This window comes from Medicago sativa, chromosome 3 (genome assembly GCF_051527215.1).
Source record: "Medicago sativa cultivar Bolivia chromosome 3, Bolivia_mono, whole genome shotgun sequence".
NCBI lineage: Eukaryota > Viridiplantae > Streptophyta > Magnoliopsida > Fabales > Fabaceae > Medicago > Medicago sativa.
Window position 1 is genome coordinate 60,730,903 of NC_140751.1, and position 27,079 is coordinate 60,757,981.

Below are 27,079 nucleotides of genomic sequence, written 5' to 3' on the forward strand. Positions count from 1 at the left end.
TAGCATAAATTTCTCTGTTGAAAACTCTCCTAGGCACTTCAGTATTGTACCTCTCCAAGTCATACCTTGCTATATCAAAAGAGTGACTTGGCATCGGAGCATTTCTGTAAGGTTCATCTTGGAAATAGTTTGGCCTCTGGGCATTTCTGTAAAGTTCTTCTTGCATATAACTTGAGCTTCCTTCAAAGGCTTTGTATTGGTAGTCTCTATTCCTAGCACCAAGTGACAAAGGAGGAGGAGCCATATCCATTGTTCTTCTAACTCTAAGAGGCTCTGTTAGAGAATATCAGCAATTAGTTGGTGTTGGCCACGGTTGCAGAGATTGCAATGACTCCATTTGCGGTACCAATCTTCGTGTGTCTTGTGTCACGAGCATAGCGGTAACTGTCAGCAGAACAAGCAACACTTCCAGGTATTTCTGTCACATTGTTGATCTCCCTTGAAATCGCATTGTATCCATTTCTCAATTCAAATTCTGATCTAATTGGTTCATTCAACTTTGGAAAGTGATTTGTCCGAGGATAGAGGTAACTGTCAGCAGAACAAGCAACACTTCCATGTATTTCTGTCACATTGTTGATCTCCCTTGAGATTGTATTGTATCCATTTCTCAAGTCAAATTCTGATCTAACAGGTTCATTCAACTTTGGAAAGTGATTTGTCTGAGGATAACAATTGAATTGATTCATTTTTGGAAATAAACTTGTTCGAGGAAGATAGTTGAGATCAACTGGAGGTGGAAATTGCGCAATGCTCTGAATCTCTTCATGAAATGGAAGAAATGTCTGTTGTCTAGAAATCTCGATATGATTTCCCTTCAAATGGTTTTTCATACTTCTAGGATTGCATATGAACTTGAAAGTGCTGCACTTACCGAGAGGAAAGGGGTCATCACATCGATAGCTATCTCCTCGTTTGTTGTTGTAACCTGGATAATCTTCCTTGTTGAAATCAATGCAGTCAATCATTGTCAGAAAGCTTTGCTTGGCGAGCTTCTCAATGTTCCAGTCATTGAAAGGAGGTGTAGTTTTGTGATTGACATGAATCTCACCATTGTCCCTAAGCATGTGACATGCATTCTTGAAGAAACCAAACACGAGATCCATATGCATCCTATAAATTCACAAGGAAACACAAATCGCACAGTATTGTTAATAATAATTTCACTCTAAAAGCCTTAATTATGATATCCAAAGATAATTAACATTTTTCTAAATAGGCAAACTAACAATTATGTACAAACTTGTGCATAATAATAAAGGGGGAAATTTATGTTATCATTTAAAAACGGATTCATTAGATTACAGAAGTTCTCAGTTTCAGAGAGACAAAATCCACTCCGAAGTGTTTAAAAGTACTCAAGACATTAATTAGTCATTAAACTGAAATCTATTACTAGAAAACTCACTTGATCATCATCAAGTTGTCTTCCTTTCTATGGAAACCTGCATGAGGAAAGTTGAATAAAATGCGATCAAACCTCCGCATTTTTAAATCCGGATGAAATTTCATTGCTGTTGCATCCACTCCATGTATTAGAGATACATAGTTTAGTTACAAGTTGTATTAATACTATTAGTATATATAGGTAAAACCTCCCCATAAGTGGGATAACTTTTTCATATTGAAACATTCATTTTCATCAATACAAAGAGTTGGTTAAGCTTTTCTCTCATTCTTCCATGGATGTCATGTTTCCTAACATGGTATCAGAGCAAGATTGGTATCCACCTTGAAGGATTTTCCGCTGCATTTTCTCGAGAAAATATAATTTTCTCATCTTCACTTTCCTTCGTTTTCTCTTCTTTCCTTTTTGTTTCTGATTCCTTTTCCACTGTTTTCCTGTTATTCTAGATTGATCGATTTCACTTTCGATTGTTCTTGATTTTTCATGTTCGTTGTAACCGTTTTTCCCAATCCGAAGCCCCTTCTTCATGTGCGAGTTTCGGTTCTCTTGTGTGATTTGATTTTGCAATTCTGTTTCGTTATTCCTGTTTGTTTTTCTTCGATTCCTTGATTCGAATCAACTTTCTGATTCAGTTCAATCTCTTTTACGTTCCAATCAATTTTATTTTAAGGTTTCTGTTCCCAAATCCTAAAGTCTAGGGTTCATCATTTTGACTTCTATCGCATTTCATTCCAGTATGCGATTATGTTTCAATTTCCGAATTCGTTTTCACTTGATCAGAATCCATTTTATGAATCAATTTCACATCTGATTCGAGCCTGTTTATGCTTTTACTGTCAAAATTTATTCTGAATTCTAAATTGTTGAGAGACTGATCAGAATTGGTTCTACAAGTGTGAGATATTGATTACTCTAGTCTTGGTTAGTGGTGTATTAGTGTTTGATGCATGATGCATCCTATGAAATCATACATAGAAAGACTCTTCCAACACATGATCGTGATTTTTTTGTGGCTTTTTTCAACATATGGTCTTTTATGAAGAATTGATTGCTGATGTTTGGTGATGTGTGGAGAGTTGTGTAATTTCTTTTGGTAGGTTTGGGTATATTCTCATCATGCTTTGTGAAGGTTTTGCTTGATTGCTATGTTCTATTTCTTTTAATATTGTTGGTACTGTGCATTTCAAGTGTTTGTGCATCCAACCTCTTCATTGTTTGATGATTTCTATTGGGTTTGAAGCATCTGTTTGTGGCTTCTTTCCAATCCCCTACACAAGATGTTTTGTACCTTATGTGCACCACTTTGTTTGCTGATTCTATTGAAGCCATATATGTTGGTTTGTTGAAGTCATTGGCTTCCAACAAGTTGGTTTCTTTGTTGAGCTCTAGCATGTTGTTCTTGGATTGCTTGGGCTACTCAATATGGTTGGCACGCTTAGTTTGTTTGGTGTATTTGGGGTTGAAGACAAATACATGTTCTTGCTTAGAGGACTGTTTGTTGAATTGGGCACATTGGTTTTGGCTTCTGATTTGGCTATTTTAGAGCATTTTTGGTTATAAAACTTTTGGCAGTTCTGTATAGCATCTCATTGTGGATCGTTGGATGTTAATTGATATGTGGCAAATGATTGAAGAAGTTGCAGCCTACTTTTTGAAGAATTAGTGCAGCTGCATATATCATTTGGATGTGGCATTTCTCAAGTTGACCAGAGAGGTTGTGACACAGTTTTGTATGAAGACAATTTTATTAGCTCTTTGGATTTATTTTGGAGATGTTCTGTTTTTAAAATGTTGCATTGGATTTGCTTGGGATTGCAGAATTGTACCCCTGGATTTGTGTTTTTGCAGTATTTGTTGATATCTTTGGTAGCACCTATTGTAGTGCATCTTTGGCTGCAAAATTTTGGGCAGTCCTTTAATGGTTGCATTTGGCTCTTTTCTTGTCTCGGCTCGGCATAGGAGGGCATCACTTTTATCTTTGGAAGCTTGGCCTTGTTGCTTCATGGTACTTTTGGTGTGAAGTTTGTTCAACATATGACCTCCTTCCATTGTTGACTATGACTCTTCCTTGCATTTGGTTTTTTCTTGTCTCGGCTCGGCATTGGAGGGCATCACTTTTTATCTTTGGAACCTTGGTCTTGTATATGACCTCCTTCCATTGTAGACTATGGCCCTTCCTTGCAGTTCTTTTTGGATATCATCATTGATTTTTGGATATCCTTGTATTTCTTGTCTTGTGGTTCTATCTTGAGTGATTGAACACTATTGATGGTTAAGCGTTGTGCCTTAATTGACTTTGTTGATATTGGCTTCTACCGGATGGTGGTTAAGCGTTGCTTTGATGCTTCTTCCTTCAATTGGTTCAACCTTGAGTTGTGGTTGCTTCTTGTTGGATAAGCACTTGTTTGATGACTTTGGTTTTTTAGTCGATGTGTTTCCGACATCTTTCCTTGTATTTTCATTTGCTTGATGTATTTCCTTGTATTTTCTCATTTCAAGTTGGAAGTGTTTTGAGCACCTTCCAACTTGAGGGGGACTATTAGAGATACATAGTTTAGTTACAAGTTGTATTAATCCTATTAGTATATATAGGTGTAACCTCCCCACAAGTGAGATAACTTTTTCATATTGTAACATTCATTTTCATCAATACAAAGAGTTGGTTAAGCTTTTCTCTCATTCTTCCATGGATGCCATGTTTCCTAACACCATGTAACACGTATGCTCCCAGCTTCTGCAATTCTTCTAAATTTGATTTGGCATTTTTGTACTTCTTGAGCACCTCATCTACATGAACAGGAGGGTATCGATGACAAAAGCAAGACCAGAGCATTTTGATTTTGCAGAGTAATGTGGCAAAATTTGACGGATAAAAACTGACAAAGCATTTTAAGTTTTGAATACAAATAAGTCAATCAAAGTATCAATTTGACTGTCCTATTTTCATTCAAAGCAATCCAATTTCATCGAGACACAGTACTTCTTAAACCAATCAAAATACATCACCATGCATCACAACAAGCACTCCCAAAAATTGTGAACAATAGGAAAATGATCAAAAGATTGAAATAAAAAGGAAAATTTGAGGAGTTCATTCCTAATGGTTTTGAAACAATATAAAACACTAAAGGAAAGTCACATTGACTAATCTCAAACAAACTAGCCTCATCAGCCATAAATGTCTACACAAACAAAACGAAACAACCATAAATGACAATGTGGAGGACTCAAGGGTTAACCCTGAAGTAGCAACTTTCTTTGATTGGAATGATTGATTGAAAAGTGAAGGTCATTTTCCTTTTAACATATTCAAAAACACCGATTAAAAAATAACTATGTAGCACTGACACTTCAGATTGAACACAAATTCAGTGACATGCCTTCAATGGCAAACTTCAAACCCTAAACCAATACTAATACAACATCAACACAATGTTGTTACATTACATTAAATTAGTTCAAATTTCGTAAATTGTTTCTGGTATCAACATGAGTATCATTTTTATAGCTGGTATATCCATGCACCTTCATTTGAAAGAAACAATGAAAGCAGAAAAACGATTCCTTTATGAATAAATAAAAAATACCACAATGAAATAACACCACCACAATATCAAAAAATCAAACCCAACTAAAAAAACATGCATCCAATTCAAAGATCAAAACTTTAACACTAAACAAAAAAAGGGTTTAAAGCACAAACACAAACATACTATTTAAGCATTATAAATAGGGTTCAGAGAAAAACCATAGGTGTCAAGTGAAGAAGCAACGATATTTGAAGCAGAGCCAAAAGCTTTAGCAAGAGAAAGTGAGAAAGAGAAATCGCCATCACCCACTAACAGTATTTGATGATCACTGCAATAATGTGTGACCCATTTTGGTCCTTCACTTTGTTCTTCATCTTCTTTCTTCCACCATTCTTGTTGTTGTTGATGTTGTTGCTGAATAAACCCTAGTTTCTTCTTACCCACCTTTTTCTTTGATTTTCGTGGCATTTTTGGAAGATGAAATGGAAATCGAAATGGAAGTGTAAGAGTCTTCAACACACTATTGTTTCTGATGCTACTTTATATAGCAAACGTTGTGTGATTAACATTTGATCACTTTACCGTTGTCATTTTATTATAGATAATCTTGGCTTAAATAGATCTTTCGTCCCTGCAAATATAGGTCATTTGAATTTTCATCCCTGAAGTTACTAATCCTTCCAATATGTCACTGGAAATATTAATCATTTGAAAAATGGTCCTAATTACATCTGATTACTAACTTCAGGGACGAAAATTCAAATGACCTATATTTGCAAGGACGAAAGACCTACTTAAGTCAACCACCTCGCCCAATCATCACTTGTCACATGGGCACCACGTCGCTAATGACAACCCACCCCAGCAAAAAAACTAATTAGAACCAAAAGTCAAATGATTAATATTTGCAGTGGCAGATTGGAAGAATTAGTAACTTCAGGGACGAAAATTCAAATGGTCTATATTTGTAGGAACGAAAGACCTATTTAAGCCGATAATCTTTTTCAAATTTCATTTAGGAAAATGCATTAGTGTCTCATCTTAATTTTCACTTTAACATTTTTTGCGGTCTCTAAATAATTATCACTTTAAAATATCAATGCATTATATTTATTTTTTTTTTCAACTTATTATACTCTTATTTATTGAATTTCATTCAACTTAATAACTCTGCTAACTAGAATTAATAAAGATAAGTAAATTATATTGATTTTACCATTGAAATTAACACAATTAATTATTTTCTTAAAAATCGTGCACAATCCTTAAACGACTGTTAAAATGAGACAGAGGAAGCACTAGACAATTGATGATTTTTTTTACTAATGATATTTTATGATTTTTTTTTTCTAGTAAGACATTTTATGATTTGATTTGATTTGATTTTATAAATAAATGAAAGACTAGGCTACTTGTAGGGATATTGGTCCCCGTGAGCTTAGCTCAGTTGGTAGGGATATTGCATATTATATGCTGGGGCCGGGGTTCGAACCCCGGACACCCTACTTCTCCACAATTAAATTGTGTGAGCTCTAGCCACTAGACTACTTGACCAAAAAAAATGAAAGACTTAATTGTAGTTTTGGACCCTTTATTTAATTTTTTTATGGAATTGGTCCCCGTGAGCTTAGCTCAATTGGTAGGGATATTGCATATTATATGCTGGGGCCGGGGTTCGAACCCCGGACACCCTACTTCTCCACAATTAAATTGTGTGAGCTCTAGCCACTAGACTACTTGACCAAAAAAAATGAAAGACTTAATTGTAGTTTTGGACCCTTTATTTAAATTTTTTATGGAATTGGTCCCCCTATTTTAAAATTCTACAGTTTTGGATGTCCATCATATTTTTGAACTAAAAAAATGTGATGTGATAAATTTTAAATGTCTTGGTATATGATCTGAAGATAATAAAATATCAACATCAAGGAAATCATAAGAAAATTCCTTTGAAAACTTCATTTAAAACATGTTATATCACCGTATTATAAATTATTATAAAAATGGACCAAACCTGTCGAATTTTAAAATAGGACGGAGGACCAATTTTGCAAAATAATGAAAATAGAGGAACCAAAATTATAATTAAACTTAAATGAAATAGAAGTTGACATGGTAAGGAGACGAAGGAGGGACGGTTTTTGTCTTCTCCAACTCAATGTGTTTGAGTGTTCATGAAACATTTTTTTTATGAAACATGTTATACCCTAATTTTGGACCTAAAATTACTTGCTAAAAAATGTTTTTCATCTCTGATATGTGTCTATTATTATTGAGAGATTGTCAATTTGCTAATGTTTTACACTGATATTTTACTCTGCTTTATCTGCATATTTCTACTGTCTATGTTTAAAAATCTTTTCAATTGTGACTTTGTCCATGATTTCTTGCATTTTAAACCATCCAAGGGGTCTTTCTTGTATTTCAAGACATTTGAATTTGTCTCTGATCAATTGCATATTTCTCTGCATTTTATTTCAATGTTATTTGCAAAATTCATAAAAAAAAGGGGTATTTTAGTCATTTCCTGCATTCAAACTTATTCTAGTCCTTGAATTTTGTCTCTGAGTTTTTTCAATTTGTTTGTATAAGCCCTTGTTTCTAATTCCATGCCAAAATCCATTTCAAAGAGTGCATCTGAGTCATTTTGGGCCAATTTAGTCCCTGAGGGTATTTTAGTCATTTCCTGTGTTAAAACTCTTTTAATCCCTAAAAATTGGCTCTGAGTCTTTTTTTAATTTGCTTGTATAAACTCTTGCTTTAATTCCCTGTTAAAAACCATTTTAAAATTGCATTTGAGTCATTTTAGTCCCTAGAGGCATTTTGGTCATTTCACACAAAATTTTGACAGAGAGAGGTTACTTTGAAGTACCTCATTTTTGTAGTTTGTTCATTTTAGTCCTTTTGTTGATTTTATTTTTGGTTTCACTTTACGTTTATTTCAATTTACATTTTTTAACTAATTTTAGTTTTAATTGCTTTTTAGTCCTTTTGTTGTTATTTGCATCTTGGTCCTTGTTCTTAGTCATTTTTGCAGATTTTTAGTCCAGGCGCCACATGGCATCATTCTACTGGTTCAGGTCCTTACACATCACCTATAAATGGGCCCCATGGTCAAAGAGTCAATTTTCACCAATCATTTTCACAAATCCCAAAAATCACACAAATCAGAATTTCTTTTTCTCATTTTTCTTTCCCACTTTCTCTCTCTTCTAACAACCCCAACCTTCATCTTCTCTCACCTCTAACCAACTTTTTCCACCATAACCACCACCTTCAACCTCCATAACCACCACAACCCTCATCCAACCTCCACCTTCAACCGCCACAAAACTCTCAAATTCGTCACAATTTCCTGAAATTCAATCCTTCACAAATCACAAATCCAGTAATAATCTCACTGTTACAACACAAAACCATCGCTGATTCAACAATCCGCAAAATCACAAACGCTACCGGAACTGTCCTAATCATCATCATCATCTCTAATCCGCTGAAAGCTACAAATCACGCTGCAATAGTCCGACGAATTCGGTTTCGCACCAAATCGTTCACAAGTTCGAAGCAGAGAAAGATGAAGGAGATATAACGCGATCCAAACACGCAAAGGAATGGTGAATCGATGGTAAACGTGAATCAAGGAAGAGGAGAGCGAATCCACCAGTGCGCAACACCTCAGAACCGCAGCAGGAATCAAGAGCGAAAGAGGAAGAACGAACAACAACAACAACCGTTCGCAACATCTCAAAATCGAACGGAGAAGAGGTAACTCGTTTTCCTTTCTTTGTTTTCTGTTCAGAGTTGTGACCGTAAACATGTAGATCTACTGTTAATCCTTCTTCTTCCTTCAAAATCAAGTCCGGATTTGTAAAGAATGGGAAAAACGATTCCAAAAGCTGTAAAAATTTCGAAAATAGTTGAGTTCTTGAAACTCCGGCGCGGCGGTGCTCCTTCTGGCCACCACGCCGGAGCTGTTAAACTCGCCGGACTGGATTTTTTTTTCAAAACGAAGAAGAAGAGAGCTTCTCTCTCTAGTTGTAAACGTAGGGAGAGAAAGCGTGTAAGCTTGTGTGAGTTTCTCACGTGTTTTCTGTTTTCTTAGTCTTTAATTCCATATTTTGATCCTATGCGTGCCTGTATATCGTTGTTACCATGTTCCTGTGCTTTCTGACTGTTAGATCTTCCTTGTTATGAGCTGTACAGTCGTGATTCGTTTGTGTTGGGTGCTTGATTTGATTTGCCATGCGCTGTGCTTTTTCAACCATTAGATCTAGGTCAAACTTGGACCTGAATCAATCCAATGGCTGCATAGCTGATGGATGATCCAAATTCATCCATAACCTTGGGCTTGGGCCTTTGTTGTACTGGATTTCGTTTTCTTGCTATATTTTTGCTATTTCAACACTGCTTTTTGATAATTACACCACTGTTCGCTCAAAAACTTTGATAAAAATTCCTAAAAAATTTCTATGTGTTCTTGACAATTTTCTTGATATTTTTGTGATATTGTTACATGTTAAAACCTGATAAAAAATATTGTGACATTTTCTTGCTTTATTACTTGAATTTCATGTTAAAAATCCATGAAAATTTAATTCCAATGCTTGACAAATGTTTGTGGTTTATGATATATGATTTTATGAAGCTTTTTTACTACTGTTTGAGTATGTTTTACTGAATATGTGCATGTGATACTTGGTTGCTTGCTTTGCAAGTTTTGTTTTGTGAATAAATAGTGCAAATAGGTCTAAATTCACATTAAAATGCAAAGTTTGCAATGGCACTTTGATTCTCATTTTAAAACCTGGATTTTATGCCTTTAAGCTGTGTTGAATCATGAGAATTATAGGTCATATTCAAGCCTTACATTGGTGATGAATTTTTAAGTCTATTTCACATTATTTTTGCTTGTTTTCATGTCAATTTTCTTACTTTTGTTATGATAGCTTTTACTTGCTTTATATCTTGTGCCACTAACATTTTCATCTCATGCTTCATACATTCCATAAGCATATTTCATTCTTCCATTTTAGTTTCATTTCTTGCACTTTAATTCTCATACCAAGACTTAGAATGTATAACCTTAGGTTTTCTTGTACTTTATCTTATGCAATTTAAATTCTTGCAAGACCATAGCATGTAAACTAGGGCATATGTAAAGGACAATGGACTCTAATGATGTACACCGACACAAGCACCGACACATGCACACACATCACATGGATACTTTAGATGTATGCTTAGGGATCACGATACTTAGAAAAATTCTCTTTTCCAAAAAACATGAACAACTTCACTCAAATAATTTTCCAAATAAACCTTGGGATCAAAATCCCATTGAATTTTCCCTTTGTTTTCTTAAACAAAAACTTTAATGAATTCTGATAATACTTAGACCTTTTGCAAAATAACTAATTCCACCTCACATTTTTCCAAATCTTATGCCCTTGAGGCCTCTCTCTCTCATTCTTCAAAATTCCATTTTCAAAATTAAAATCAACCAACAAAAAAAAAACATTTTTCGGAAGAGAACTACATGGAGTTTGATCTCTTAAAAGGGTATGTAGGCAAGAAGTCAAAACTTCTCCAAGTTCAATAAAACAAAAATTCAAACATCTCCTTCTCCCTCCAATTCTTGACTTAGCAAACTCTTAGGTGTAAATAACACTTTCAAATAGCATTTAAAAATAAAGCGCGCGCATAGAAAATAAAGACGGTTCCTATAGGATACTATAGTCGTTATGGGTGCCTAACACCTTCCCGTAGCGAAAACAACTCCCGGACCTCGATTCTCAAGGGTTTTTCTTATTTTTTCCTTCCCAAGAAAAAATGAGATATCAAAGGTTCAAACTTAATCAATGTTTGACACCCGAAAAACCAAGATAAAACAAAACATATGTATCGATCTTGTTTCCATGTCTAAATAAAAGTATAATACCTCAACTTTTTGTTTATTTTTTACTTTTACATAAGTATGGACTCAAATTAAGAATGAATTCTTATATAAAAAAAAGTACTTAGACAATTGATCCATGTGATAGGAAGGAAAAAGTATGATAACATACTTTTTAAAATATGGATTTCATATGCGTGTCATTGACTTTTGATGTCATTGATACATTTAAATTATAATTAAACTTAAATGAAATAGAAGTTGACATGGTAAGGAGACGAAGGAGGGACGGTTTTTGTCTTCTCCAACTCAATGTGTTTGAGTGTTCATGAAACATTTTTTTTATGAAACATATGTATGGATCTTGTTTCCATGTCTAAATAAAAGTATAATACCTCAACTTTTTGTTTATTTTTTACTTTTACATAAGTATGGACTCAAATTAAGAATGAATTCTTATATAAAAAAAAGTACTTAGACAATTGATCCATGTGATAGGAAGGAAAAAGTATGATAACATACTTTTTAAAATATGGATTTCATATGCGTGTCATTGACTTTTGATGTCATTGATACATTTAAATTATAATTAAACTTAAATGAAATAGAAGTTGACATGGTAAGGAGACGAAGGAGGGACGGTTTTTGTCTTCTCCAACTCAATGTGTTTGAGTGTTCATGAAACATTTTTTTATGAAACATATGTATGGATCTTGTTTCCATGTCTAAATAAAAGTATAATACCTCAACTTTTTGTTTATTTTTTACTTTTACATAAGTATGGACTCAAATTAAGAATGAATTCTTATATAAAAAAAGTACTTAGACAATTGATCCATGTGATAGGAAGGAAAAAGTATGATAACATACTTTTTAAAATATGGATTTCATATGCGTGTCATTGACTTTTGATGTCATTGATACATTTAATGTATTTCAAAAGAAAGAAAATGACGAATAAATTATTAAAATAAATTAGCTAGATAACAAAGATATTGAGTAGTCAACAGGAAAATAAAAACAATGACATCCACCCAAGTCAGTGACATCCAACTGAAAGCCAACACTTTCCAATACACTATATAGAAGTGTTAACAAGCACATTTTAACACGTTCTAGTTTCTACAACACACTCTCTTTTAGTCCTTTAATTTTAAAATGATTGTCGTTTACCATTCTTCACACGTATAACAAAATATAATGGTTAGAAGAAAAAGAATAGTTATTTTAACAAATTATCCTTATATTAATATCACTATTTCCATATTTTAGTTTCAGTCGTTTTGACAAATTATGCTTATATTAATAATTAACAAACCATGAAGTGAGTAGTGTCTTTGCCACTATCGCAAATGCAAGTAGGAGTAATGTTTTGGAAGTAGTGTACATAGAGGTCATAATTGGAAATAAATAATTAATATTACATTGAAAATATCATTCATTTTAAAACAAATTATTTTTGCTTAAGTGACAATCATTTTAAAACGGGTTGAGCATTGATTAAAGTTCACATGGTTTTCATCAAATCATATGTTTTGCATGTAAGTTTGAAGGGTTTCATATACACCTCCGTATTTTATTATAATTCATTTTGGCATTTTCACACATATTTAAGAAATTTAGTAAATAGAAAGAGAAATTATGAGTAATTTTACAAAGCTATCCCTTATTAATGATAAGAGAAAAATATTAAAAAAAATAAGAAAGAAGAGAGAATAATAAATGATATGAAAAGAAAAAGATTATTAATGATGCATTGATATTGTAAAACGACTTATAATAAAACTAAAACATTTTTTTTCAAAATAATTTATAATAAAATACGGAAGGAGTAAACTTTAACTAATAAAAGTAAGTGAATTAAAAAGTGTGTGTTAAAAATTGTGATGTTAATATTATTCTACACTATTTTATTGGTTAAAATTCACATGATGAATATTATGTGATGGTTCCATATAAGTTTGGTGGGACTAATATGAATTTTTATCGTTAAAAACCGTGTATTAAAAAGTGTGATGTTAGCACTGTTGTAGTGTAAACAAATTGTAATTTTTTTTTATTTCTTCGAGGCACTACTGCTTAAGCATTGCACACATTATATATTTCATTATTCAAACTTCTCCTCCAAGGCACTACTTCAGCATTGCAGCTCCAAACACTTCTAGGTATTGGTAGTCTTCAATTCTATAACCAGGTGATATAAAAGGAGCAATATCCATTGTTCTTCCAGATATTCCGTATAAATTTGAAGTTGCTGCATTTACCAAGATAGAAAGGTTTATCACATCTATTACCATCTCCTCGCTTATCTATATAATATAAATTTACCACTTATTCCAAGACCTATTCTATTCTTTTCTTGACAAGTGTCGCCATTTTTAAAGGTTTTAAAGTTTCATTCAACTAGCGACATATGACGCTCTAATCTTCTTCTATTCTAATGTTTTATTTATGGAAATGTTATAATTCAATGTTTTTTTTGGAAGATCAATTATATTGTGTTATTATATGTTTTTTTTTATGGAAATGTTACAATTCAATGTTTTTTGTTGGAAGACCAATGATATTGTATTATTATATTATTTGTATAATCGTGTAATGTAGTGTTTAGTTATCATATATTTTATAGTTGGTATTAAGGAATGAAATTTTAACGAGATTGTTTTATATAATATGATATTTCAATTATAACATTTTTTTTTTTGCTAAGCAAGGAGTAATGGCAGACATCGGGAGGAAACACCGACATACCAACTAGGTTGGCATCTGGGAAACCTCCGTCGTATGCCGCCAAACTCTAAAATTTTATTAAAAAAAGGAAAAAAAAAAATATACAAGAAGAGGGGGGACTAGGCCAAAACCCTCAGAAGAAAAACAGACAAAAAATGCTAAAAAAACTACTACAGACTAAGAAAATCTGTAGTTAAACAAACCAACTCTATCACGAAGAAATCCATATGCAACTGATGATCAGCCGGAAGAGTATCTAACCAAATAGAACTTTGAATCCCATGACTCATTGTCGTCAATTTGTCCTCACGATACGGACATTCCAATATAACAGAATCATTTGGATGATGGAAGAGCACTCTTTGCGCGGGTTTGATAGGACGTGCCAAGGACTTGCTTTTTACGAGTTTGCTTCTGCGCCTTGGTAAGAACTTGAGTGAAGCCTTCATCAGCCATTCGTTGATCATATTCACGGATTCTGGCCCATAAATCAAGACCATCTTGAATGTTCTTGCTAACATGTTGTTGTACGGGTGGGACCGGAAACGATAAATTTACCTCTGCCTCATCTGTGATATTGTTTGCTGTGTGTTGGAATAAAGAGGGATCCTCAGCAACAGCCGTAACATCTTCTTTACAAGCATCAACAAACCCTTCAATTTGAGCAGTGTCCGAACCATCCCCATTAAAATTGACCTGCACATCTACATCGGGCAAGCTGGCAGCAGGGCTAGTAACATCAAAAGGCACCTCAACTGAAATTTCTTGCACCTTATCTTGCGTAAACAAAGAAGCAGAAGCAACTGGGGGACTAGTAGCAGCTCTATCCCCCTCAATAGAAACTTCTTGAACATCCTTTCTGACTAAAGTAAGAACAGGTTCAGTATACTGAGGCAGTGTACGCTGAGGTACCACTTCCTCCACATTTTGTAATGGAATACTAATTGTAGAAGGTGCAGTTTCCTTCATAGTCTCCGTAGAGACAGGTGGCGAACTTGAATGTTGAATCTGTAAAACTTTCTCTAAAGCAGCTGGCCGAGAGACAGGTTGTTAGAAGGCTGCAGATGAGCCTATACCTGAAGGATTGTCCTGAAGAGGAACCCATTCAATCCTCTGTGTTGGCAACTGCTTCTTTCCCTGAGCGATTTTTTCCTTCTCTAAATTATTTTCTTTTTCTTTCCGGGGGTGAATCCACCGACAAACTGAAACATGATGCCCTATGTTTTGGCAATGGGTACAAAAAGCCGGCATACGCTCATAAACCACCTCAATAGGAAAAGCAAAGCCCTCTATTTCCACAACAATTTCATAGAAAATCTTGCGAGTAAAATCTATGTCAACAAGTATACGTGCATAATGGCCAAAAAGTCGCTTGGATGTCGCATTATCAATAAGGAGCGGAGTACCAATTGTACTAGCAATCTCACGAAGAGTCCTATCCATCCAATACTCTTGAGGTAAAGCCATCAAACAGATCCAAACTTGGGCATGTGTGTTACGTTGTGTGTGCAAATTAAAATCTTTGGACCATTCAAAAAACCGTAACAAACCAGGTTTCAAATTTACCGTTCCCATCACCCAAACAGATCCTAAATCATCATCGGAAGCAAAAAAGAATTCATAATAACCCCTACCTAGAGAAAGCAGGGACCACGCGCCTGATGTCTTCCTAAGCTTCTGAAGTTTCAGCTCAATATCCCTTTTCGCATACGGTTTGTCGCCCTTGTTGAGAACCAGCCGACCGCACAAGTTTCGCTTACAAAAAGCCATGTCTTTCTCATACATTCCCTGTGAAATTGTGATATTAAGGGTCTCCCCTCGAATGGATGGCTGAGGTAGATCATCATTAGATGACGTTGGCGTCGATGCTGACAAAATCTGAGCAAAAGAAGCTGCAACCGGTGGACTGGAGCGCACCATCACATCTGCAGGAGTGGCCAACGGAAATACGTGCAGAATAAATAAAAAATATCATTGAAAATAAAAGGTTAACCCATGTTGATATTTATCCCTGTGCTAAAATAAACGTTAAACCTTCTCTAAAAAAAATTAGCCTTAAACCAAAAAAATATAAATTTGAGATTAAATTTTAGAAATCAATCATTTCGAATTCAAAAAATACAAATTTTAATCAAATAATTTAATTTTTTTAATAAACAAATAATTTAAATTAAAATATTTGAATGCATAGATTAAAATAAAACAAGTAATGGAATAATTATTTAAATGTTAAAGAGATAAATAATTGATGTATGTCAAATAATAAAAATATGATTTGATAAGAGTGTAACTTTTTAAAATAAATTTAATTAGATTTGGTAATAACCATTATTTTTTTATATAATTTGAATTAACATGTTCTTTTTTAAGATAATATACTTTTGTTTCTATTTTCAAATGTATAACAATGTTTATTCAAAACAAAACAAAAATAATGTTATACATTTCGTAATTTTTATTTTTGTAATAATACTAATCATGATGTTGGACAAATTATTTTTTTTTACAAATGATGTGAAACAATTGATTTGGTTGTAATTATGTCAAAGATATTTTATTCAAAGTAGCATTAAAACAATTAAACACAATATGGTTTGATTTTCAGGAAAAACTTTCCCCTAAAAAAAAAGGGAAAGACCATATATGTAAGAGATGCATATAGAAGTCGACCGAAAAAATATCAAATCGATGAAATAAAATTGTTTAAAAAGGGTATGATTTGTTGAGGATGATTCATGATCGCTCTGCTAGGGTTTGCACCTAGCATGAGCGCAGCCCTTTATTTTCCAAATTCATCACCGAACTCCACTTGATTCCTATGCCAATCACATATTCTTTCACGTGAGTGCTAGTTCCTCAATTAGCCTTCATCACTCACATATCCATTCACGTGAGAATTAATTCAAATAGCCTTCACAAATTCCAAAATCATCAATCACTTGGTCGGCTGTTGATCTTCTTCATCGCAAACAATTTTCTTCTCACTTCTGCTTCGACATTCACCTAGGCACGGCCATGCGGTTTGATTGGCAGGCCGAGTTGGCTTCCCAGGCCGCTCCTGCACCTCCCCCACGTCTGCAATTGCCACAATTGACTGCACCTCCTGTGCGACATGTTTCTGCACCCTCCTTTGCCCAGGTGTCGACCTCTGCTGTTCTGTCTCAAACGGATGAGGATCCGCTGCCACAACCTTCCATCAAAGGTGAACAACTCAGTATTCGAATTTCACAACCAATCTATGAAAAAGGAGTTGATTACTGTAAGAGAAATCTCCGTGGGAGATTGATATTAAACAAAGGAGACAAGCCATATACCTCCTCCGAAATTCACCAGAGATTACAGAAACATTGGAACACGTCTGCACCGTGGTCTCTGCTCTCTTTGGGGAGGGGTTATTACGAGTTTTATTTTGCTTCAGAAGCTGACATGCGCTCCGTGTGGGCGAAGGGTACTACTATTTTAAAGCCTGGTATGTTGAGACTATTTGAATGGAAGAAAGACTTCAATATGCACAAACAGAAAAATACACACGCTCAAGTTTGGATTCGTCTGATTGAACTCCCACAAGAGTATTGGATGGACAGAACACTTCGGGAGATTGCAAGTGTGGTAGGCACTCTGCTGACAATTGACAATGCAACATCCAAGAGACTATATGGCCACTACGCTCGAATTTTTGTTGACATGGATTGTTCAAAGAAACTGTTCTATGAAATATTGGTTGAGCGGGAGGATTTCTCCTTCCCCGTCAAAGTTGTTTATGAATGGATGCCGGACTATTGTACGCATTGCCACAACCTTGGACATCATGTGACTAGCTGCCGGTGGTTATACCCAAAGAAAGACGCTAAAGAACCTGTTGTGAAGAAAGATGCTAAAGAACCTGTTGTGAAGATTGATAAAGGGAAGACACAGGCTCCGGTGATGAAGAAGGATTGGGTCCCTTTGCAAACAAATACTTTAGGAATCGGTTCTTCAAATGCTTTTGTAGCGTTGGAGGTGACAAATATTGCAGACACGTAAACAGTAAAGGGTATTGCAACCAATACATTTAGTTTCCCTTTGCAAAATGTTGTGGACCATGTTCCTCTAAGAACACTGCCTCAGGTGATTGAACCCGTTTTGACATTGCCAGACATGCCTTTAACTTTACAATATGTTGCTCCTTGGGAAATTCAGCAAGAGAAGCTCCCTATCTCTTCGGTTCATGTACTTGAGGAAGTCACTGAAACTCAAGAGGAGCTGGTTGAGGTCGCAAATGCAGCAACAACACAATCTCCATTTCAAGATGTTATGGAGCTGGAACGGTCGGCACACAATCAAGGAATCCCAACTGCTGAAACAAATGATGTTACAGATGAAAGAGATGAAACAAATGTTGATACAAATGATGTTACAGCTGAACAAGTTGTTAATGACATGGAGACTAGAGCATCTGCTATGCCCCTTGACAACCAAAATGATGCGTTGCAGCACCTCGCAGATGTCCACCCCACACTAGTTAATTCTAATGATGGGCAGATTTTGTATGTCAATTCCAATGATGATGCAGCTGTGCAGATTTTGGAAGCTCAAATAATTCAGCCACTACAAGTCACTACAGTGCAGCAACAAGAGGCACACACCAGCAAAAACATTCAGAGCGGTTTGGATTTATGGGCTAGAATTCGTGAGTATGACCAACGGACTGCCCAGGAGGGATTTACGCAAGTACTAAGCAAGCAGCAGAAACAAACAAGGAAGAAACAAGTCTTGGGAAAGCCGCCGTATAACACCCGTATTAGGGGTGGTCCTTCTCCATCTTGAATTTGTTATATTGGAACGTCCGAGGTAAGTGTTGTGCTGATATGGTTAGACACCCTTTCGGCAGAGTTACATATGGATCTCTTGCGTCACAGGATTGACTTGCCTAATTACAGATTTCCATAGTCTTTTCTAGCTTGTTCTCATTTTTTTTGAGGGTTTTGGCCTAGTCCCCCATCTTCTTGTATATATTTTTTCCTTTTTTTTTTTTTTAATAAAATTTAGAGTTTGGAGGCATAGGATGGAGGTTTCCCGGGGTGCCAACCTAGTTGGCATGTCAGTGTTTCCTCCTGATGTCTGTCCTTACTCCTTGCTTAGCAAAAAAAAAAAAAATCTCGTGTAATTACTCTCATGCCAAATTAGATCCATTTAGTTTACCAAATTACCCTCTGGAAATTACTATAAATTAGACCTATGGCTTCACCAATTTTCACATCACAGATCACAACCTTGCCTCTTTTTCTGTTTGTTTAGTTTTTTCCTTTGTTTTTTTCGTTGTTCATCTTTTTGTTTGTTTTATTATTTTTTTGATTCAATCGAGTATGATGCTCATTGAATTCGTTGCCGATATATGTCGTTCACATAAAAAAATTTGAAGTATCAATGATCGAATCATGTGGTTGATTTTCTTAGAATTTTTTTTTTGCTTAAATTTGTTGGATTTATTATTTATACCTTAACATAATGTTTACATCAGGAACAAATTTATTATATTTAGTACTTTTAGATTAATTCAATTGTAGCAAACTCCATTTTTATCATAATTGTTCTATTGCCCTATTATATATTATTATTCGTACCTTAAATGTTTTTTTTATATAGACTGCAAAAGTTGCTCAAAAAAATATAGACTGTACTAATATCAAATATGATATAATCCCGTAAAATAGTGCAATTATTTAAGTGCATTAATGAGAGATGGTTGTAAATAAGTAATACTAAGTAGTAATATAAACCGGTAACAAAAAAAAGTACTCCGTCCCATTTTAAATGACATAATTTAAAAATATATATTGTTTACATAATTTAATTTGATCATATTTTTGTACTAATATATAAAGACAAAATATAGTATATAAGATGTTGGATTCGTCTCGATTAATATTTTTAAAATATCAATTTTTCATAATTTTTTTAATAGATTATTAAAGATATTTAAAGATATTTACGGATGGAGTAATATAGACCGTTTCATTAAGCAAAAGCCTACAAAATATCTTCGTAATTTATTATCGCCGAATAAAACAAATAAAAGGCTTTAATGACATTTTTTATTTTGTTTTAACATATTAATGACGTTGTTATTACTACATTAAAATCAGTACATCTTCACTACCAAAAAGATCAGTACACGTTTCGTCTCATTTTTTTATGATATTAAAGCAAGGATGTTAAATTTTACTTGACAACATGAGCTATGTCGTTTTCATAATTAACTAATATTAGTCAAATTATTTTCTACATTCATAAAAAAAAAAGTTTACATTTGGTTTTTGAACACATTTACAATTTTTTACACATTTAAATAAAAAAATTAAATAGATATGTACATCATGAGTATTTTTTTTAATAAAGATGTACCTCATGAGTATTTGTTTCCCCTAAAAAAATCATGAGTATTTTTTTCTTTCTAATTTAATCGTACAAATTGTTGATAATTAATTTACCATTTAATTGTCAATTACTACATCCATGGAAATTTTTTTGTGATTTGCTTCATACATGTTGGCTATAAATATTGTGTTTGAAGCTCACACTTTTTACACCATTTTAAGTTACAACTCACAATTTTCATATCACTACTATACATTGTGCTTTTTGGTTTCAACATTCTCACTCAATTTCGAGATTCATACTAAAATTTTGAAAATTTTCTCGAGATCATTCTTTTATTTTATTCATTTTTACTTCTTATTCTCATTTTTTTCTTCTTAGATCTAATTCTTAAGACTAGATCAATTTCTAATATTTTTTCATAGGTACAACAATTAAACAAACTTCTCTCTGTTTTTCTTTGTCAATTATTCTTGATCTTTATTCACTTTCTATTTAGTTGTTGCAGAAGTGGATCTCAAACGTTGAATGTGATGAAAGAATCAACATATGGTTGAAGAAATTGGATTAAACACTTTGATTAGAATGGATGTATTTTATTAGTTTTTTAAGCAATAATTATTCTTTTTTACAACTATTCATCTAATTAGTTTTAGAGATATAATTTGTTTTTGTAAATAGTAGTTTTTCTATAGATTAATGATTATGTTGTACTTTCAACTTTGATGTGCATCTTCGAAAAAATGTTGTAAGAATTGTCAAATGTTCATTATGAGTTTTTTCTTAATATTATAATATTGATAAGATCTTATTGTATATTATAGAAATTTGTTATTTGCTTCTTTGTAATTTGTTATTCAAAGAAATTAATGAGCACCAAAATACAATTATAGATCTTCTTTTTTAGAGACATGGAACATCGTGGTTCAAATCTTTCGCCTATGACTTTGTGTGGGACATGAATAGAGACAAACTTTCTAAATCTTTAGAAATGGTTTTAATGAATCAATAAAATTGGCTTGCAGTTTTGATTTTTAACTTTTGAACTTTTTAGTAGTTTAAATTATTGGTGATTTATTCAAATTTTTTGTTGAATTTTAGATTTTTTAATGATTTTCGATTTTAGTTTTTTTACTAATATTTGACTTTAAAATTGAAAACTGTTCCATCTATAATAAAAATTATCAAGATTGGTTTTTTTTTTTCCCATACCATTTTGTTTCATCCGATGGTAATAATCTTCATAGAAATGAGAAAAATAATATCAGTAAAATAAAACAATATAAAATACTATCCTTCAACAAAAAAATGTTATTGAACCGTTTTTTTTGTCAAAAAGAAGTTATTGAACCGTTTATATAGAACCGTTTTATGTTGATTTTTTTTATAAGTCAAGAGCAAAATGAGTTTTATGTTGAATTAAAATGGACTATATATTCATTTATGTCGAACTGTTTTATTCATAATGATATTGATAATCCATGTAGGATATATGGTACACGTTAAATGTCCATTTTTTCTCATGGTAGTGCTATCCATTTAGCAATTAAAATATACCCATATAACTTTGCATTTTAAGTTAAATAACAATGAGCACAATTCCTTTAAAAAAAAATTAAAGCACAATTATTGCATTATTGTTAACCACAACTTTTAAAGCTAATATTTTTTTTCCAAGGAAATGATTAATGAGTAAATATTTACTATTCAATAGACATTATTATTGATCAAAACTTTTAATGCGGTTGAAGTGTTACATATATTTTCAGACACTGTTAATATTTTAATTTTAATAAATAAAATAGAAGATGGTATATTTTTTTTAAAAAAAACGAGATTAAATTTATCATCGACAAAAAAAACATAGACAGTTGTTGTTTGTTATAAGAACCAAATAAACCTCACCCTTTTATATCCTAAACGGATTACCTTATGATTCAAAATATTCACCCTTCAAAGTATTTTTTATAATATTTTTTTTTTTATAATATAAATCCTAAATTAATCGATATATGTACCATTCTAGGTATATATTTTACATTAATATTTTTTATTAGTTTAATTTTTTTTCCAAGTACCAATATTTATAAGGAACCATTGTTTTAATGGACATTTAATGAGGAAATATTCATCATTCAATAGGCATTACCATTGTCTTAGACCTTTAATGAGGAAGTATTCACCATTCAATAGGCATCTGTTGAACAAGTATAAATAAAAATACTTTGATTTTTCTAAAATTCAAATCATTTTTAATCTAAGGTATATGGTTAAAATGATTTTGATATTTATTTTTAAATTTGTTAAGATTTTAAATATTATAGTTATATAATTTTTTTTCATATTAAAAGAAACATATGAAGGAAGACAAATATCTAATAGAATCATAAGCAATTTAAATGATATTATTAAATTGTAATATTTTCAATAAATATTAATCTTAATGAATGCTTTCCTTAACGAGTAATGATATTTTTCAAATAAGGACATTCTCATTATTGTCAAATTTTAATAATTATAATTATAATAATAAATAAAAAATTCAATTTTTTATAACTATAATTATACATTAATAGATTAAAATATTAAGTATTATTAAAATAAAAAGGGAAAACCAGTCCATTTCATTTTATCACAAGTTGATATAATTTGTTGATTTCTCTTTAATGTCCAAGATCTATGTTTTTACCACCAGACCAAACATTTACAAATGTATTACATTAATATATTATTTGTTGATTTTTAAAAAAATTATGATATTTTATATCATTCTTATGAGTGTGTGTGTGTGTGTGTGTGTGTGTGTGTGTGTGTGTCCATGGGCGGATGCACCATATGGTTTGGTGTGACTATAATCACACCAAATTTTTTTCTAAAAATACTTACATGTGAATGATATCTACAAGATAACTGTAGAATTGCAAGTTTAGAAAATTGGTCAAACCATTTGTGATTATATATACTTGGTGTTTCATACTTGTTGTTGCATCCACGCCTATAGGTGTTCACAGGATGGATCGGTTTTCATTGTAATCTATTACCCGATGCAATGAAGTTTCGTTAGGTTGGATCAATAAATAATTACACATAACTTTTTTAAAAAAATCTTAAAAAGTTACAAAATATCACAAAAGTATGGATAATATTTAGAGACTTGCATGTTACATATTAATATATTTCTACATTCGGTACGGGTTCGAAGTGTGTATCTATATCCTTAAAGACTTGCTAATCATAATAGGAACATGGGCTACCACAGACCTTATAGGAAAACCATTTTCAAAAGGTGAATTTGACAATAGTAAATATTTTTTTTTTTTAAAATGTCAATGTAATATATTCTTGGGGTAAATATTATCATGTTGGAGAGATTCAAACAATTGTCCTTTTTCTGATGACAAATGTTAGTAATTAGTTGTTAAATTAATATTTACTCTTTCGTTTGAGTTTGACCCAGTACCTTCAACTCCTTATTCCTTAACTCAAATCATTTGAACTACTCAACCCCCAAAACAATTTATTAGTTAAGATAAAAGTATTACTTTAATATATATATATATATATATATATATATATATATATATATATATATTTGTAAACTACATATATAAACTTTATATTTGTAAAAGTAAATATCTTAATACAACTATATAATATTTTTTACAAAAACTACCAATATTACAAGTTATAGTTTTTGTCAAAAAGCTTTATAATTTATATTAAATTTATTTAAAATTTATATTGATTTATATATCAAATAACTTAAATACTCGCTAACTTTGTGTAAATTAGTTTTCGATTTAAAATAGTATTTTATGAAACATTAATAAATACGTTAATTCCTTGAGTAAAAAAAAAAAATAAGTACGTTAATTTCCCATGCTTAGCATGGGTATCACAGTAGCTTATTGTAACATCATAAAAGTCTTGGCACGCAGGCCTCATCAGAAATCTCATAAGTCTTAGTCAATTTTTATTCATAAAAAGTTCATAAAAGACACGTAAGGAATAGAAGTAAAAGCAAGCCCCCATCCCGTTACGTATCAGAGCACCTAAGGACACAGTGAGAGATAGTCACCCACGACTGCAGCTAATCTTGATTACCTGCAAGTTACACATACGAAGGGCAACATTTTCAAGCAGAAGGGGTGAGATTTCACAGTCAATAAATTAAACATATAATTCATCAAATGCATTTAACAACATAAAACATTATTAACATATCAAACATTTATCACTTAGCATCATATCAAATATCATCATTAAATCATAAACAAACATCATCATCAAACATCGTAAACATCAACAACAATACTCATTTATCATCTTATAATCATCATAGCAACTTCTTAATCAAACTCATAATCGACTTCATAATCATAATAATAAAGAACTTCATATTCGACTCGACTCTTGACTTGACAATGCGACTCAACTTGACAACGCAATTCTTAACAACTTAAATCATCGTGAAACTTCTTGATATGCAAATGCATGTGGTACCATTCGGGGCATCAAGCCCCCAACATAATATGAGCGTAATTAGGCTCTTCAACTTAGTGAGCATAAAGTTGTCGGGCCCCAAGCCCCCAACATAGTTTGAGCATTAAGCCACCGGGCCTCAATCCCCCAACGTCGTTTGAGCATTAAGTTGTCGGGCCTCAAGCCCCCATCTTTAATGAGTATGCAATGGACTCAATCTTCCTACAACTTAGACAACAACGTGAACATCTTTAACAATTCCATAAACATGGACAACTTCTTAAATCTTTACAAGATAGACCGACTCATGCAACTTCTAAACATTACTGCCAACATCAATGAATAACAGCAAGATACATCATATAATACTGCTTGAATGCATTAACATCATTGGAGGAATGAATTACATCAACATATACATCATAAAACATCATAATATTATTCATACATCATCACTAATAATCTCAGTCACCTAACAGACTTCTGGAACATCTGGAAGTATCATAAGCAATCCTCATTCTTACTCCTAAGATCAACTCATGGCTACACATGCGAAAGGATCGCATGGAAACACAACTTGGGCTACTAACAGCTTAACTCGCAATGGCGAGTATCTTGCTCGCAATGGCGAGTAACAGGCTTGCTCGCAATGGCGAGGGTTCTGCTCGCAATGGCGAGTGTCTGGGTAGCTCGCAATGGCGATCGATCTTGCTCGCAATTGCGAGCGATGAACTTCATAGCTCGCAATGGCGAGTGGTACAGCTTGCAGTTGCGAGCGATAAATGTCAGTACGGCCAGAAACATGTTTTTCTCAAAATTTCACCTAATCTCTTTGTTCTATCATCCAATTAACATCTAATTATCACCCTATGGAATATCTAAGGTCTTTATACTAGTTTTGCATCAATCTAACATCTTTTCATGGTTCAATCATCAAAATCGGTCTTTAACCCTAATTCTCAATTCTCACAAAAACTCAACCTAATCATGCTAAATCCATTTTTCAGAATCATACCCTTAATAATATTGAAAGTTAGTCTCACCCTTACCTGGTTATAGATGAAAATCGATAGCCTCCCTCTTGTTCTCCTCTTTTCTGACTTTTCTCCCTTTTTCTCCAAAAACGTACGTTCTGCGTAAAACTATTCTCTCAACCTAACTTCCCCTTTATAACACTTCGTATTAATCTTCTCACCACTAAGCTTACTCATCTCACAACACAACCCCATTTGTTAGTATTTTATTTTATTTTTCATATCTTATTTTATTTAATAATAAAATAAGTCACCCAACATAACAACTTCACAAAATCATATACTCCACGTAATCTCTAAAATCACATAATTTCTCTATAAATCATGCAAACCACTTAAATTCATAAATTATATATATCACACATATAAATCATATAAATATATGCTAAAACTCATCAAAAATAATTAAATAATTACGACGGGCGTTACAACTCTCCCCAACTTATAGAATTTTCGTCCTCGAAAATTTACCTCAAGGAAACAACTTTGGATAAGACTCTATCATCTTACTCTCTAGCTCCCACGTCAAGCTCTCGCCAGTCGCTCCATCCCAAACGACTTTCACAAGAGGTATCTCTTTGCCTCTCAACTTCTTCACTTCACGATCCTCGATCCTTACTGGTAAAGTCTCCACCGTAAGGTTGTCTCTTACTTGCACATCATCTCTCTGGATCACATGGGACGGGTCTGGAACATACTTCCTCAGTTTTGACACATGAAACACATCATGCAAATTTGATAAATGCAGTGGTAAACCCACTCGATACGCCACCGTTCCGACTCTTTCTGATATCTGAAACAGACCAATAAACTTCGGAGTCAACTTCTTTGACTTCAATGCACGACCAACACCGGTCATCAGAGTAACTCTCAAGAACACGTGATCTCCTTCTTGAAACTCAAGGTCTTTCCTACGCTTATCATGGTAACTCTTTTGTCGACTCTGCGACACTTTCATCTTTTCTTGAATCATCTTCACCTTCTCAGTAGTCTGTTGAACAATTTATGGTCCTAAGACCACACTTTCACTTGTTTCAAACCAACACAACGGAGTCCTACACCTCCGACCATACAAAGCCTCGAAAGGTGCCATTCCAATACTTGAATGATAACTGTTATTATAAGTGAACTCTATCAACGGGAGATGACTATCCCAAGTTCCACCTTGCTCAAGTACACAAACTCTCAACAAATCTTCGAGTGACTGAATCGTTCTTTCCGACTGACCATCTGTTTGAGGATGATAAGCCGAACTCAATCTCAGCTTAGAGCCTAAAGCCTCTTGCAAACTCTTCCAAAATCTAGAAGTAAATCTTGGATCTCTATCAGACACAATGCTTGAAGGAACACCATGCAGCTTCACAAGTCTCGAATATAAATTTCCGCCAACTGAGCTATAGGGAAACTAATATTAATCGGAATGAAGTGTACCGACTTCGTCAATCTATCAACAATCACCCAAATAGCGTCATTCCCTTTAGGAGTATTCGGCAAACTCGTCACAAAATCCATGGATATACTATCCCATTTCCATTCTGGTACATCTAACGGTGTCATCAACCCAGCCGGTTTTTGATGTTCTACCTTCGACTTCTGACAAATCAAACAAGAGTACACAAATTGTGCGACATCACGTTTCAATCCA

The 27,079-nt window shown here is 33.2% G+C and overlaps 2 protein-coding genes and 1 pseudogene across 2 annotated transcripts; 1 reads left to right on the forward strand and 2 right to left on the reverse strand.

Moving 5' to 3' along the window:
* Nucleotides 1-293: 293 nt before the first annotated feature.
* On the reverse strand, nucleotides 294-1,144 carry LOC146938820 (uncharacterized). The gene has a single exon (XM_085749690.1). It carries the CDS (start codon nucleotides 1,110-1,112, stop codon nucleotides 294-296), a length of 819 nt encoding a protein of 272 aa, XP_085605816.1. The 5' UTR covers nucleotides 1,113-1,144.
* A 12,753-nt stretch (nucleotides 1,145-13,897) lies between these two features.
* LOC146938821 (uncharacterized) lies at nucleotides 13,898-15,481 on the reverse strand. Its single transcript, XM_085749691.1, has 2 exons — nucleotides 14,638-15,481; nucleotides 13,898-14,592 (listed from the first exon to the last, which is right to left on the reverse strand). The coding sequence occupies exons 1-2, from the start codon at nucleotides 15,479-15,481 to the stop codon at nucleotides 13,898-13,900; spliced, it is 1,539 nt and encodes a 512-aa protein (XP_085605817.1).
* Nucleotides 15,482-16,576: 1,095 nt separating this feature from the next.
* On the forward strand, nucleotides 16,577-18,367 carry LOC146938822 (uncharacterized; annotated as a pseudogene).
* Nucleotides 18,368-27,079: the final 8,712 nt, after the last annotated feature.